Below are 13,106 nucleotides of genomic sequence, written 5' to 3' on the forward strand. Positions count from 1 at the left end.
TAGAGGAACCGAAGAGGGTAAAGATAAGTGAAGATACAAAAATCTGGAGAAGTACTATGATTGCTCTGGTGACTGATCTTAAAAGAAGAGAGAAAAAAAGCAGCAGGCACTAGTAACGTTTCTAAAAGCCAAGTCCACCAGCACCAAAGTTGAGAAATTTACCTCAATTCAGGGAGGCTGGTCAGGATGAGGGTAGAATCCCAGGAGATGGTAGCAGTGGGGATCTGGGGAGAAAGTGGAGAGGCTGGACAAATTCCTGCCCTCAGTGGCACTCAGTGGAGATATCCCCTCAGTCCCACTCATCTGTGGTCTTCACCCCACTTCTGAGATCACTGAATTTGTGACTAGCCCTTCTGTTGCCTGGTCAGAAAGTAAAAATAGGTAGACAGCCTGGGCTCAAAATAAGGCAAACTCATGTGTGTGTTGTGTACATATGTATATGTGTATGTATGTATCCCTCACAGAGAAATGGAAAAGAAAAAACTGGTCGTGGAATATGAACTCAAAGAGCTAAATGACTCCCTAAAGAAAGTTGAAACCAAAATTAATGCTGTAATGGAAGAAAAGGAGGACATAATAAAGGAAGCTGAAGGCAAACGAGCCTTGCTTGAAATTAAAGAACGAGAGTATAACCAGTTGGTCAAGCTACTGGAATTAACCAGAGAGAATGAAGCAACTTCACTAACTGAAAGGTTAGTTATATTAATGTGTTTCTGTCATCTAAATTTTCTTCAATTTATATTTGAGGATTCAAAACATAATCTCAAACATTTATATTGATTCAATAAACATTTTTATAGAATTTTACATTTTTACCATTAATAAAAATATATTATTAAATAAAGCATTTCAAAGTATTTCTCCATCCTTTATTCTTCACTGCCCTCAATTTCCTGTGCCCAAAAACTTAAGGACACAATCTATCGCATTTTTTTCAGTTTCTAAAACGTGCCTCTGGGAAATTGTCACTGGAGTGTGCTATAATTGAGGGATTTTTTTTCCCTGAAAATTATTGTATTCTGAGGTAATCATGATTTTTTCCTAATGGGAGCAATTTTGTGGTGCGAGTCTCTGGCAGAGCGTTATTTTCCATTTTTAAGCAAAATTTCAGGGAGACTAGGAACTTCTGCCTCTGCCAATTTGCTCCTCCATTTGGGGTTTTTTTTAGTGGCTGTGCCTCTGACAAGAACTCGCAAACAGAATTGCTTTGGGCATTACTTACAATTTGATTCTAGCATGAAAATAGTTCTGTATGCACCTGCTGAGCACTGTCTTGAAAAACATGAAGGGCAGTTGATGACAAATCACTTTCATATTCTCTTTTTACCTGGAACAGAGGGATCTTGGATCTCAATTTACGAAACCGTCTCACTGACAAGCAAAACTACCATGATGAACTTTCCCGTAAGCAGAGAGAGAAAGAGCGAGATTTTCGAAATTTAAAAAAAATGGAGCTACTCTTGAAAGTGTCCTGGGATGCACTCACTCAAGCACAAGAACTGCATCAAAGGCTTCTTTTAGAGGTGGGTGCTAAACACCACTATCGGGTTTGTAAGCTCTGCGATGCCTTTTTGTTTTTTGGGTTTTTTTGTTTGGTTGTTTTTTTTTTTTCCTTTGGGCCGCGCTGGTGCGGCTTGTGGGATCTTAGTTCCCCAGCCAGAGACTGAACTCAGGCCCTTGGCAGTGAGAGCGTAGAGTCCTAACCACTGGACCGCCAGGGAATTCCCTCAGTACTGTCTTTTTTAAGCAAAAATATTTCAAGAATTTGTTTTTGCTGTCAATAAAGAAAGAGGGAAAGGAAAAGAACAGAGAAAGGATAACTTTAAAATGGATCAAACCTGTTATAGAGGCTCTGTCTTATAGTATGTTTCTATCTTTTCGTTAGCCCAAGATTAGAGAAATGTCTTATTGGGATCAAGCATCAGCCTGGCCAGGGGAGGCAGTTTGGCCATCCGGCTCTGGAAGAGCTAACGGGTTCATTACAGGGTAGGAACAAGTGGACCACTATGTTTGAAGGAGTTGAAAGAGTCAGATCCAGAATGGTGTCACTGTAGACTACAATAGTCAGAAACAAGGTCAGATCATGTAAATACAGATGGATAGTCAGCCTGTACCTCCAACGAGTCAAGGGCCATCAGAACCCAATGTCTGGCTACCTGGATAATTTTGTGTAGTATCAGAGGTGTACTACAACCAGAGAATGCTCAGTATAGCTGTTACTTTCTTACTACCTCTGCGCTCCCAAATGGAGGGGTTTTGGTCCTGTTGCCTCTGATTCCCTCCTCTCTCACGTGGCACTCCCTGTGCTAATCAACCGAGCAGTGCTAAAAGGCAGTGGATTGTTGAGAGGGCTGCATCCCTGTGCCCAGGCCTTAGTCAGTGCTTCCTTTGGTGAAAATGAGATCAATCTCTGAGATGAAGCAGCTGGGGGTATAGAAATCATACCTGTTTTCTTCAGGATTGTCATGGTCCCTGACCTTATGGAGGTTCATGACCTCAGACATGTAAACAGGAGTTTCCAGCTATGGTAGACACTTCTGATCCTAACCTATAAGCCTAATGCTCTTCTCCTTCTGGGAATATGGAAGGTTTCCATATTTCCTTGTACCCTCTGCCATTGAGCAGGGTCATATGATTGGTTCTGGCCAACGGATTGTGGGCAGAAATGACACATGTTCCTTCTATCCTGGAGCAGTGTGAGACCCTCTAGCTCTTTCCCCCATCCCGTGGCCATTGTGGAAGTACATGATGACATGGAAGTGCTGTAAATGGAAGCATCCAGGAATGCTGAGCCAACTGGGGTCGTGGAGAATCACCCTGACTGGCCACAGGCTTTGTCAGAGCAAGAAATAAACTTTCACCCTTTTGAGCCATGATAGTTGGGCTTGTTTCTTTAGCATAACCTAGCCTATCCTGATTGAAAGACCAAGATTTAGCAAAGTGTGAAAACAACTGGTTAGAGTTATGAGTATTCTAAATGACTAGGTCTTGGTCTTGCTGTCAGATGGCACTCATGGACCTTTTTTCCTATCTCAATGGGGCAAAATGTGCTTTTCACAATTTTGCAAAACAAATAGAACAGTTATTTGTTATTATTAAATAAAACAACAGTATTTATGTTTCTCATCTACTTTTAATAGTTTTACTAAAATTCCTGCATGTAGATTGATTCTTTTATGACAGTGAAATATTTTAAACTATAGAAATGCTTTTTTTTTTAGAAATGTTTTTTTCCATAAAAGTTTACGTTGTCTGATATTAGTACAATCAACCATTACACTAGTTTTGTTGTTGTTGTTGTTAGATTTTGCATGATTATTTCCTTATCTATCCATTTACTTTCATTCTCTCTTTGTCCTCATCTAGGTGTGTCTTTCATACACAGGATATACTTTTTAATATCTAGTCCGAAAACTTATGCCTTTCAGTTCTTGTATTTAGTCCAAAAACATTTAATGTAATTATGGATACACTTGGGCTTATATCTACCGTATTACTATTGCTTTTTCTTTGTCCCGTCTATTGTATGTCTCATTTTCTCTCCTATCTTTTCTTCTTTCGGGTTAATCAAAAAGATGAATTGTTCAACTTCTATTTTCTATTGTTGTATTTTCCCCATTTTTGATATGCATTAGTTTTGCATTCTCTTTCCATCCCTTGAGTGGTTATCCTAAAGATTACACCATTCATCCTTAACTTATTAGAATCCAGTAAAAATTCTTTTACTACTTCCTGGATAATGCTAGAAACTTTGAAGACTTTAACTCTATTTACCTTTGCAACTCTCATACGTTCACATATATTTTTTAAATCCAACTTTTCAAGTTATTCTTACTTGAAGTATTGGCTTACTGCAAGCTATTCCATTTTAGCCCAAAGCCTTTCACATTAGGATGTTAAGTTGGAACTTTGGGTAAACACAGACCTTCTGGTACTCCACCTCAATCACGGTGAGATTTACAGTGATTAGCAGCTAAAACATTTCTTCTAAGACCTAGTGGAATCCTAGATGTGATGAGTAGGAAGCTCTTAAGAGCAGCAAATGTTGTTTTTATTGATAATACAATCCCTGTTTATTGACCAAATAACCATAAGTAAGATTTCTTTAAATAATAGGAAAAAAATTATCATTGCCTTTAGTAATCTATTGTGGTGATTCCAGTAGTAAGTAAAGTCAGTCTGTTAAATATTTGCTAATGCTGACTCAACAAAACATTCCCCTTAAAAGTAAAAAGAAAGATAAATAGAAGCAGTAAGATAATTTGTCACTTAGAGAAATACCTATTAGTGATCTCAAAAGCAGTTATACACTGATAAAAGTCACAATATTGGTTCTAAAATATGACACACCCTAAACAGAATTAAGTTGGTCTCTACCAGAAAATCTCAATTAAATAAAATAGAAGGGGTACATAAACATAATATAAAATGTAATTCTGCCATTTATACTTCCAGTTAAGATATGAAATATTGCAGTAGACCATGGTTCCTGTCATAGTAGCCAGAAAAAATGGATAAACTAAAAATCAGATATTTTAAAAAGACATATGAGAGTTGCGGAATTCTAAAACAGCATAAACACTTCGTAGGTGAACAGAGACAGGTAGGCTTTTTCCTCCCTGAAGCATTTGCCAAGTCTAGGCATGGGCAGGTAGAAGATGGGCCTCCCAAGAAATAACAAAGCTGGAGGCATAACCCTCCCAGACTTTAGACAATACTACAAAGCTACGGCAATCAAAACAACATGGTACTGGCACAAAAACAGATATATAGATCAATGGAACAGAATAGAGAGCCCAGAAATAAACCCACACATCTTCAGTCAGCTAATTTTCAGCAAAGGAGGCAATAATATACAATGGAGAAAAAACAGTCTCTTCAGCAAGTGGTGTTGGGAAAGCTGGACAGTCTCATGTAAATCAATGATATTAGAACACTGCCTGACACCATACACAAAAATAAACTCAAAATGACTTAAAGACTTAAATATAAGACATGAAACCATAAAAATTCTAGAAGAAAACATAGGCAGGGGCTTCCCTGGTGGAGCAGTGGTTAAGAATCTGCCTGCCAATGCAGGGGACACGGGTTCGAGCCCTGGTCCAGGAAGATCCCACATGCCGTGGAGCAACTAAGCCTGTGCGCCACAGCTACTGAGCCTGCACTCCAGAGCCAGTGAGCCGCAACTGCTGAAGCCTGCGTGCCTAGAGCCCGTGCTCCGCAACAAGAGAAGCCACCACAATGAGAAGCCCCTGCACTGCAATGAAGAGTAGCCCCTGCTCACCGCAACTAGAGAAAGCCCATGTGCAGCAACGAAGACTCGATGCAGCCAAAAATAAATAAATAAAAATAAATTTTAAAAAAAAAAAACATAGGCAAAACATTCTCTAACATAAATTCTCTGGGGTCAGTCTCCCAAGGCAATAGAAATAAAAGCATAAATAAACAAAGAGAATCTAATCAAACATACAAGCTTTTGCACAGCAAAGGAAAGCATAAACAAAACAAAAAGACAACCAATGGGCTGGGAGAAAATATTTGCAAATAATGCAACCGACAGGGATTAATTTCCAAAATATATAAGCAGCTCATACAGCTCAATATAAAAAAAAAAAAGAAAACAAACAACCCAATTAAAAATGGGCAGAGACCTAAACAGACATTTCTCTAAAGAAGACATACAGGTGGCCCTCAGGCACATGAAAAGATGCTCAACATTGCTAATTATTAGAGAAATGCAAATCAGAACTATAATGAAGTATCACCTCACACCAGTCAGAATGGCTATCATCAAAACGTCTACAAATAATAAATGCTGGAGAAGGTGTGGAGAAAAGGGAACCCTCCTACACTGTTGGTGGGAATGTAAATTGGTACAAGCATTATGGACAACAGTGTGGAGGTTGCTTAAAAAACTAAAAATAGAGCTACCATATGATCCAGCAATCCCACTCCTGGGCATATATCCAGAAAAGATGAAAATTCTAATTTGAAAAGATACATCCACCCCAATGTTCATAGCAGAACTTTTGCAATAGCCAAGACATGGAAGCAACCTAAGTGTCCAATCAACAGATGAATGGATAAAGAAGATGTTATATATATATATATGTATATATATATATGCACATACACACACATACATACACACACAGAATAGAATATTAGCCATAAAAAATGAAATCATGCCATTTGCAGCAACATGGATGGACCTAAAGATTATCATACTAAGTGAAGTAAATCAGACACAGAAAGACAAATATCATATGATATCACTTATATGTGGAATCTAAAAAAATGATACAAATGAACTTATTTACAAAAGAGAAATAGACTCACAGACTTAGGAAAAAAATTATGGTTACCAAAGGGGAAAGGGGAGGGGGAGGGATAAATTAGGAGTATGGGATTAACTGATAAATACCCACATATATAAAATAGGTAAACAACAAGGATTTACTGTATAGCACAGGTAACTATATTCAATATCTTGTAATAACCTATTATGGAAAAGAATCTGAACCTGTACACCTGAAACTAACACGATATTGTAAATCAACTATAGTTAAATTTTTTAAATAAAGAAATTAGAAACAACAATGTCCTACTGTAAAGCACAGAGAACTATATTCAATATCCTATGATTAACCATAATGGAAAAGAATATGAAAAAGGAATGTGTATATATATATATATATATGTATAACTGAACCACTTTGCTGTACAGCAGAAATTAACACATTGTAAATCAACTATACTTCAATTAAAAAAATATTAAAACTGAAAAAAAATTCGATAATGAATACACAACCTTTAACACCTTCCCAGGCAGACAGCAAGTGGACATGTTACCTCTTAGTAATAACAGTAGTGCTAACTACATGTGACACACAGCCGCTGGGGATGTGGAAATAAATGCAGCCTATTTGAGAAGCTACAATTAGAAACAAGGAGACCTTCTGAACCCTGTTTTCTTCCTTCACTCGAAGGCTCACCTCAGTGGCGCTCATTGCCCAGTAAGTTCCAAGCATAGTAGAGGATACCTCACTGGCCAGGGGCCTCCATCCATTGGTAAAAGGACCACCTCCACGGTAAGAAACATGAGGTTGTGGGGAGTAGGCAGTAGTGCTCAGTGTCTAAACTCAATTCTGGATTGAGAGGAGAATCTTGCTAATTTCCTCCCAACACAAAGCACACAGGAGTAAGCATTTAATGCAAAGTAGAAATGACCGACCATATCCCGAGTCCAGGACTCTGCTGCTCCCAGGAGCACCAAACTGAAACACCAAACTGAAAAGCAAAGTCATTTTGGAAGAAATAATCCAGCCTCACTTGCTCTGGTCACTTACTCTGCTTTGATGAATGCTCTAGGGTCTCTCTCCTTGTGCTGGCTTCTCAGCTCAGAATAGCTGGGGTTCTGGCATTCCTCTCAAGGCAACTGATTTGTACAACATTTTGGAAAGTTTGAGTGTTCATAAAATAAAACTAAATAGTGGCCTAGTGCCTACTTCAAAAAAGAAAAAGAGAGTTGAAGATAATGGTTTAAATGACTAAAAAAAATGTTCACTGCAAGATTATGTTTTTGGTCAATGAATGTAGACTGGAAAGTGTATTCAGGTAAAACTGATAAAAGAAAAATCAGAAGGAAGAGAAAAGAATGACCAATGACTCGAAGAGGGAATTTTTCACGGAGTATAAAGAACCAAGGGTGAGTGCATATGTTTAAGAGTCTGAAATACTTGGGGTAACTCTAACTGTTCAGGGAACACAACAGGGGCCTATACATCCCACACCAAATGGATAAATAATCCCTACTCCTCAAACTCTCACTTAAGAGGTAACATACACAGTCTACCAAAGCAATAGAAATAAAAGCAAAAATAAAAAATATGGGACCTAATCTAACTTCCAAGGTTTTGCACAGCAAAGGAAACCATAAACAAAACGAAAAGACAACCTATGAAAGGGGAGAAAATATTTGCAAATGATGTGACCAACAAGGGACTAATTTCCGAAATATACAAACAGCTCATACAACTCAACAACAATAAAAACAAACAACCCAATCCAAAAATAGGCAGAAGAACTAAATAGACATTTCTGTTAAGAATACATACAGATGGGGGCTTCCCTGGTGGCGCAGTCGGGGAGGAATTGGGAATTTGGGATCAGCAGATGGATAAACAACAAGGTCCTACTGTATAGCACAGAGAACTATATTCAATATCCTGTGATAAACCATAGTGGAAAAGAATATTCAAAAAAAGAATGTATATATATGTATAACTGAACCACTTTGCTGTACAGCAGAAATTAACACAACATTGTAAATCAACTATACTTCAATAAAAAAATGAAATATATCCAAAATAGATAAATAAATGAGATGTGTGAAAAGTGTAAAAAAAATAAAATAAAATAAAAGCAACACACATATACATCCTAAACTGAACTCTGAAGTCTGTAATTATAATTTCCTCTCTGTTTGGTCCATCACTTTGCCAATAGTTTGTCCTTATCACGGTTTTTTCCTTCAAAGAAATGCAAATAAGATTCTTGGCTTTTAATCAAGAGAAGCCTTAAGTGCTCTACCATCTAATTACTAAAGTAGAGTGGGCTCTGTTTGTTTCTGTATGTTGAAATACAGTTGGTCATGCAGTGCCAAGAAATATATATGATTTTTATTGGGCTTTAAAAAAAAGAATATGGGCCTGCCATAGGGAGAGAGACTTTGCTGGGGTTAGGCAAAATGATGACAAACTGGAATATGGAGGATTTCTTAATCGAAGACATCACACTCTCAGGAAATCATACTACACATTACAGTACACCTCTGCATTTAATCGTGGCTCCTATTGACTTCCATTTGGCACTGAAGAGAAATAAAACCCCATATCTACACTTTAATACAGTCCCCTCAGTGACTAGAGGTTTTGCTCTGATATTCACCGTCATGTTTTAAGGGTTGGAATAGTATGACTCCGCAAGGTTATTCTCTTTCTAAACACAAAACCATGCCCAAGATTGTGACGACAACAACAAAATCCTATAACCAAGTAAATATGTCACTTTCTGTACGTACATGTCAAGCAGTATACCATGCAGGTCATCAATCCCAAGGGAGCAGAACGCCATGCACCACTTACCAGTCCTGGGGAGGAGGCCCACTGCATCTTGGTATTGGAGTCACCAAGGAAAACACAATAGTCAAGCACTGGACGGAACAACACTTTACCTACATAAAGAAGAGACAGAGGAAGATCAGCTTCAATAGTGGACATTGGTCCCCCGTGGCCAGCAGTCTCTCCTGACAGCCAGCTCAGGGCGATTGGCCTATGTTCACAACTGTCTTACGAAAGGAACATTGACCACCACTCCCCATCTTGTGGAGTCTGAAATACTGAAAACTGGGGGTGTGCCTGAGGGCCATTGACATAGAGGCTTAAGCAGAACAAAGGAGTTCTCAATGTGCCTGAAACAGGGAAAGATACTCCCACACAAGGTGATAAACCCAGCACAGGCTGTGTGGACTCTCTATCGCTTTGTAAAGAAGTGTTCTAGGCCCAAAGCCCACTCTTATGTGGCCAAGTGGGGGTGGAAAGACTGCATGCAGGAGACTGCCTTCCCCAACAGCACTTTTCCTTTATTTGTAGTTTTCTAGAAGTTTCATTTTTCTCTCCTCTGATTTAGAATCTCTCTCTTAATGACTCCCTTCCAGTGTTAAAGACAATTGTGACAACAGAACTATACGGAGGAGAGCATCAGCTTCAAGTCAAACAGAGTCAGATTTAAATCCTAGATCCATGGAACAGCTTCTGATGTTAGGCATTTCTAACCTTTCAACTGGGATTATTGCAGGGAATAAAAGTGATTACACACATGAAGGTATGTGGTACTAAGAATATGATACCAAGAAAAAAATGTTGCTTTCCTTCCTGTATACATATAAACTTTTCCAAAGGCTCAAGAAAATTTTATAATCAGGATAAGACTTTGAATATGGCTATTTCATTCCAATGGAGAAGATGGCACCTTCAGGCCCTATTGACAACGCTCAGAAATGCCTCTTAGTATCCTCTCTTCATCATCTGAATGACTTCCACTACCCATCAGCTGTTCTCCCTAGGTTCTGTTCCTTTCATGTCCAATCTATCCTCCATTTTGCTACTAAATTAATATTTTTAAATGATACTTTCATGTGTCACCTGACCAAGACATTCAATGTTCTTTATTTTACATAATCATAGAATGAAAGAACTGAGAGGAATCATAAAGATCATACGGTCCAAGGAAGGCAAGTGCCAGTTCTATTCAGCTGGTGGTAGCTCCTTGTAGTGACCATGTTGCAAAGGATTCTGAGACTCAGCACTGTCTTATCAGCTCTGCAGTTGATTAGTGATGTCTGCCTCAGGTATAGAAAGGTAGATGACAGCACATACACCATATATTTCCTAGTCTTAATCAAGTCGTCTTCCTTTAGCTGATTCTTGTGATATATCTTCATAGTCTAAGTAATATACTAATAATGCTACTCCTTGATTTTTCAGTTTTAGACCTGATTATTTTTACTTCTCACTATAAAAGGTGAGGATTAAGCTTTTTTTATACCCCTGTTCAACACACACATTTCTTGTCCCTCCACACAATAAATAGCCTCATGACATAATTTTAACAATTTTGAAATTTCATATTTACATTATTATGAATAAAGGTTATTCACACCTGAGTCATATTAGATAATTACTTACAAAATTTTGTGTTCCCCCAAATTTATAAACATTCTGGTTTTTTTATTTGTAGTTTTCTGTATACTTATAATTAGTTTGACACCAAACTGTCCTCTAATTGTATAAATTTTCTCTCAGCATGTTAAAACATATTTGGTAGTCTATTCATTTAACCTTCTTGAAGAAATCACTTGAGACTTTTCAGTTACCTCCAGCCAAAGTCCAGTAGGAACATATCCGTGGTTGAATGAGTTGAGTTTATTACTCATTGCAGCAAGGGAAAACACTCACCAGGGGGAACAGTAGAGTATCTCAGTACAGGGTATTAGAAAGGCCTTACAGGATTTGGGCTTGTGTTATATGTTTTGGGGGATGGTTTAAGAAAATGGGACTCTGCCCTAGATTTGAATATTGTCAGAAAGTAAGGTTAATTCTATGATGAGTATCTTAATAAATCTTAAGATAGAAAGAGAAAAGACTAGATTAAAGCTAAAGCTGTAGTTGGTAAGGAAGACTGTGAGATGGGAATACGTGATATTTTGTGGCTTGGAAAATGATCATGTTTTTGTCTGTGACCAAAGACAAATACAGAGTGGTCTTGTTTTTTTCTATGATCATAGAATCATCTTGTCTGATGGTGATTTTCTGTGAAATTGTTTGTGTTCAGTAGGAGAACACCAAGGCCCAGCTGCGAGTGCCAACTCCCAGATCTCAGAAGCTGCTTTTCCCTTCTCAGCCTTCTGATCTGTAACAAACTGGTCTCACTTCTCTACACGTACACTCCCCAGCTTAGGAGCCTTACTCCATCACCTTGGTAACTCCTTTTACCTCTCTCCTATGTTGGATCCCCTATTTCATGTGTCTCTTCTATTTCTCTTTTGGCTTATTCTCTTTTTGTGGGAGGAGCATGTCTTCCAGTAGCTTCCTAAGAAAGGTGAATGGAAAGTAGTTTGTTAAGACCTGTGTGTCAGAAAGTGCATGTCAGAACATATTTTATCCTCACTCTAGTTCATAGATAATTAATACTTTAAGTGGATATGACATTTTAAGTGGAAATTATTTTTCCTCATAATGAAGGCATTGATCAATTGTCTTTTATCGTCTAAAGTCACTACTAAGAAACTTGGTGTCAATTCTGATACTTGATCCTTTGTTTGAAACCAGTTGTTTTGTTTTGTTTTTCCATGCTGGAAACTTGTAGGATTTTTTACTTGCCTCTAAAATTTTTAAATTTCACAATGAAGTTCCCACTTGTGGGGCTTCTACTTTTAGCCATCGTGCTGGACACTTAGTGGGCTCTCTGTATATGGAAACTCATGTCTTTCAATTCTGAGACTTTGTCTTAAATAATTTCTCCAATTTTGTCCACTTTTATTTTATTGTTCTCTTTCTGGGACCCCTATTACCCAGATGTTGGACCTTCTAAAAGAGTCTTTTAACATTCTTGTCATTTTTTTTCTCTTATTTTTCATTCTTTTGTTTTTTGGACTTGTTACAAGGGAGATTTCCTCAACGTTTTCTTCCAGTCATTCTATTTAATCTTATATTCTGCTATCATATTTTAAATTTCCATGATCTCTTTTTCTCCTGTTTATTTCTTATAGTATCCTTATTCTTACTTCATATCTTCTCTCACTGAGAATGTTAATGATAGTTTTTTATTTTTTTCTTCTTTCTGCAAATTACAACTTTCTTCAGATTACATCTTCCTGGTTTTTTGTTTGTTTTGGTGTCCTTGTTTGTTCTTTTCTCTTTCTTACTAGAAACTTTTCTCAAGTATCTGGTAATCCTTATCTATCTGCTTATATTTAAGAGTGGGATACTGTAAAGCTAACTGGATGCTGTTTCTGATGATGAGGTTTGCCACTATAGACTGATCTGACTGGACACAAATACATCAGGAATGGCTCTTCACCAAAGAGGAAACTGTGGTAGAATGCTCGCAAGTTGTTCATATTTTAATAAAGAAATGCTATTTATATTAGGATACTTCTAGCTATTAAGCTCATAAAATAACACTCATATAATGTAGAACTAACAGAAATGAAAATATATTAAAATTTTTTTCCTTCAGTGCATTCAAGAAAAGTCTATGTTTTTGTCCTAGTTCAGTTTCAGGGACAGACTAACTTCCTCTTTGAACTTATGACTTATAATTAGCCCAGCCATAGTCCTACGCTGGCTGGCAGTACTTGAAAACAGTGGGTCAGGCCAGTCACTCCCAGCCTGAATGAACATTTCAAACTTGCATGCAATCCGAAAACAAAAAGATAAAAAAAGATAAGCATGAAGGGCTCAGCTTATTCTTCAAATTTTGTTTCCCCCTAGGGACAGTTGTTTGATTCTCTTAGGCCTTTGACTGTAGAGACTCTCCCAGAA

The 13,106-nt window shown here is 37.7% G+C and overlaps 1 protein-coding gene across 1 annotated transcript in view; it reads left to right on the forward strand.

The window, feature by feature from the left end:
* CCDC146 (coiled-coil domain containing 146) overlaps positions 1-13,106 on the forward strand; it is a 138,507-nt gene that overhangs the window by 105,344 nt on the left and 20,057 nt on the right. Inside the window, exons 8-9 of the mRNA XM_029232929.1 lie at positions 465-692; positions 1,337-1,523. Coding sequence (XP_029088762.1) covers positions 465-692; positions 1,337-1,523 — 415 coding nt within the window. The remainder of the gene's footprint in view (positions 1-464; positions 693-1,336; positions 1,524-13,106) is intronic.

Source organism: Monodon monoceros, unplaced genomic scaffold (genome assembly GCF_005190385.1).
Source record: "Monodon monoceros isolate NGI ecotype Baffin Bay Population unplaced genomic scaffold, NGI_Narwhal_1 Super_Scaffold_2, whole genome shotgun sequence".
In the NCBI taxonomy this organism is placed as follows: Eukaryota; Metazoa; Chordata; class Mammalia; order Artiodactyla; family Monodontidae; genus Monodon; species Monodon monoceros.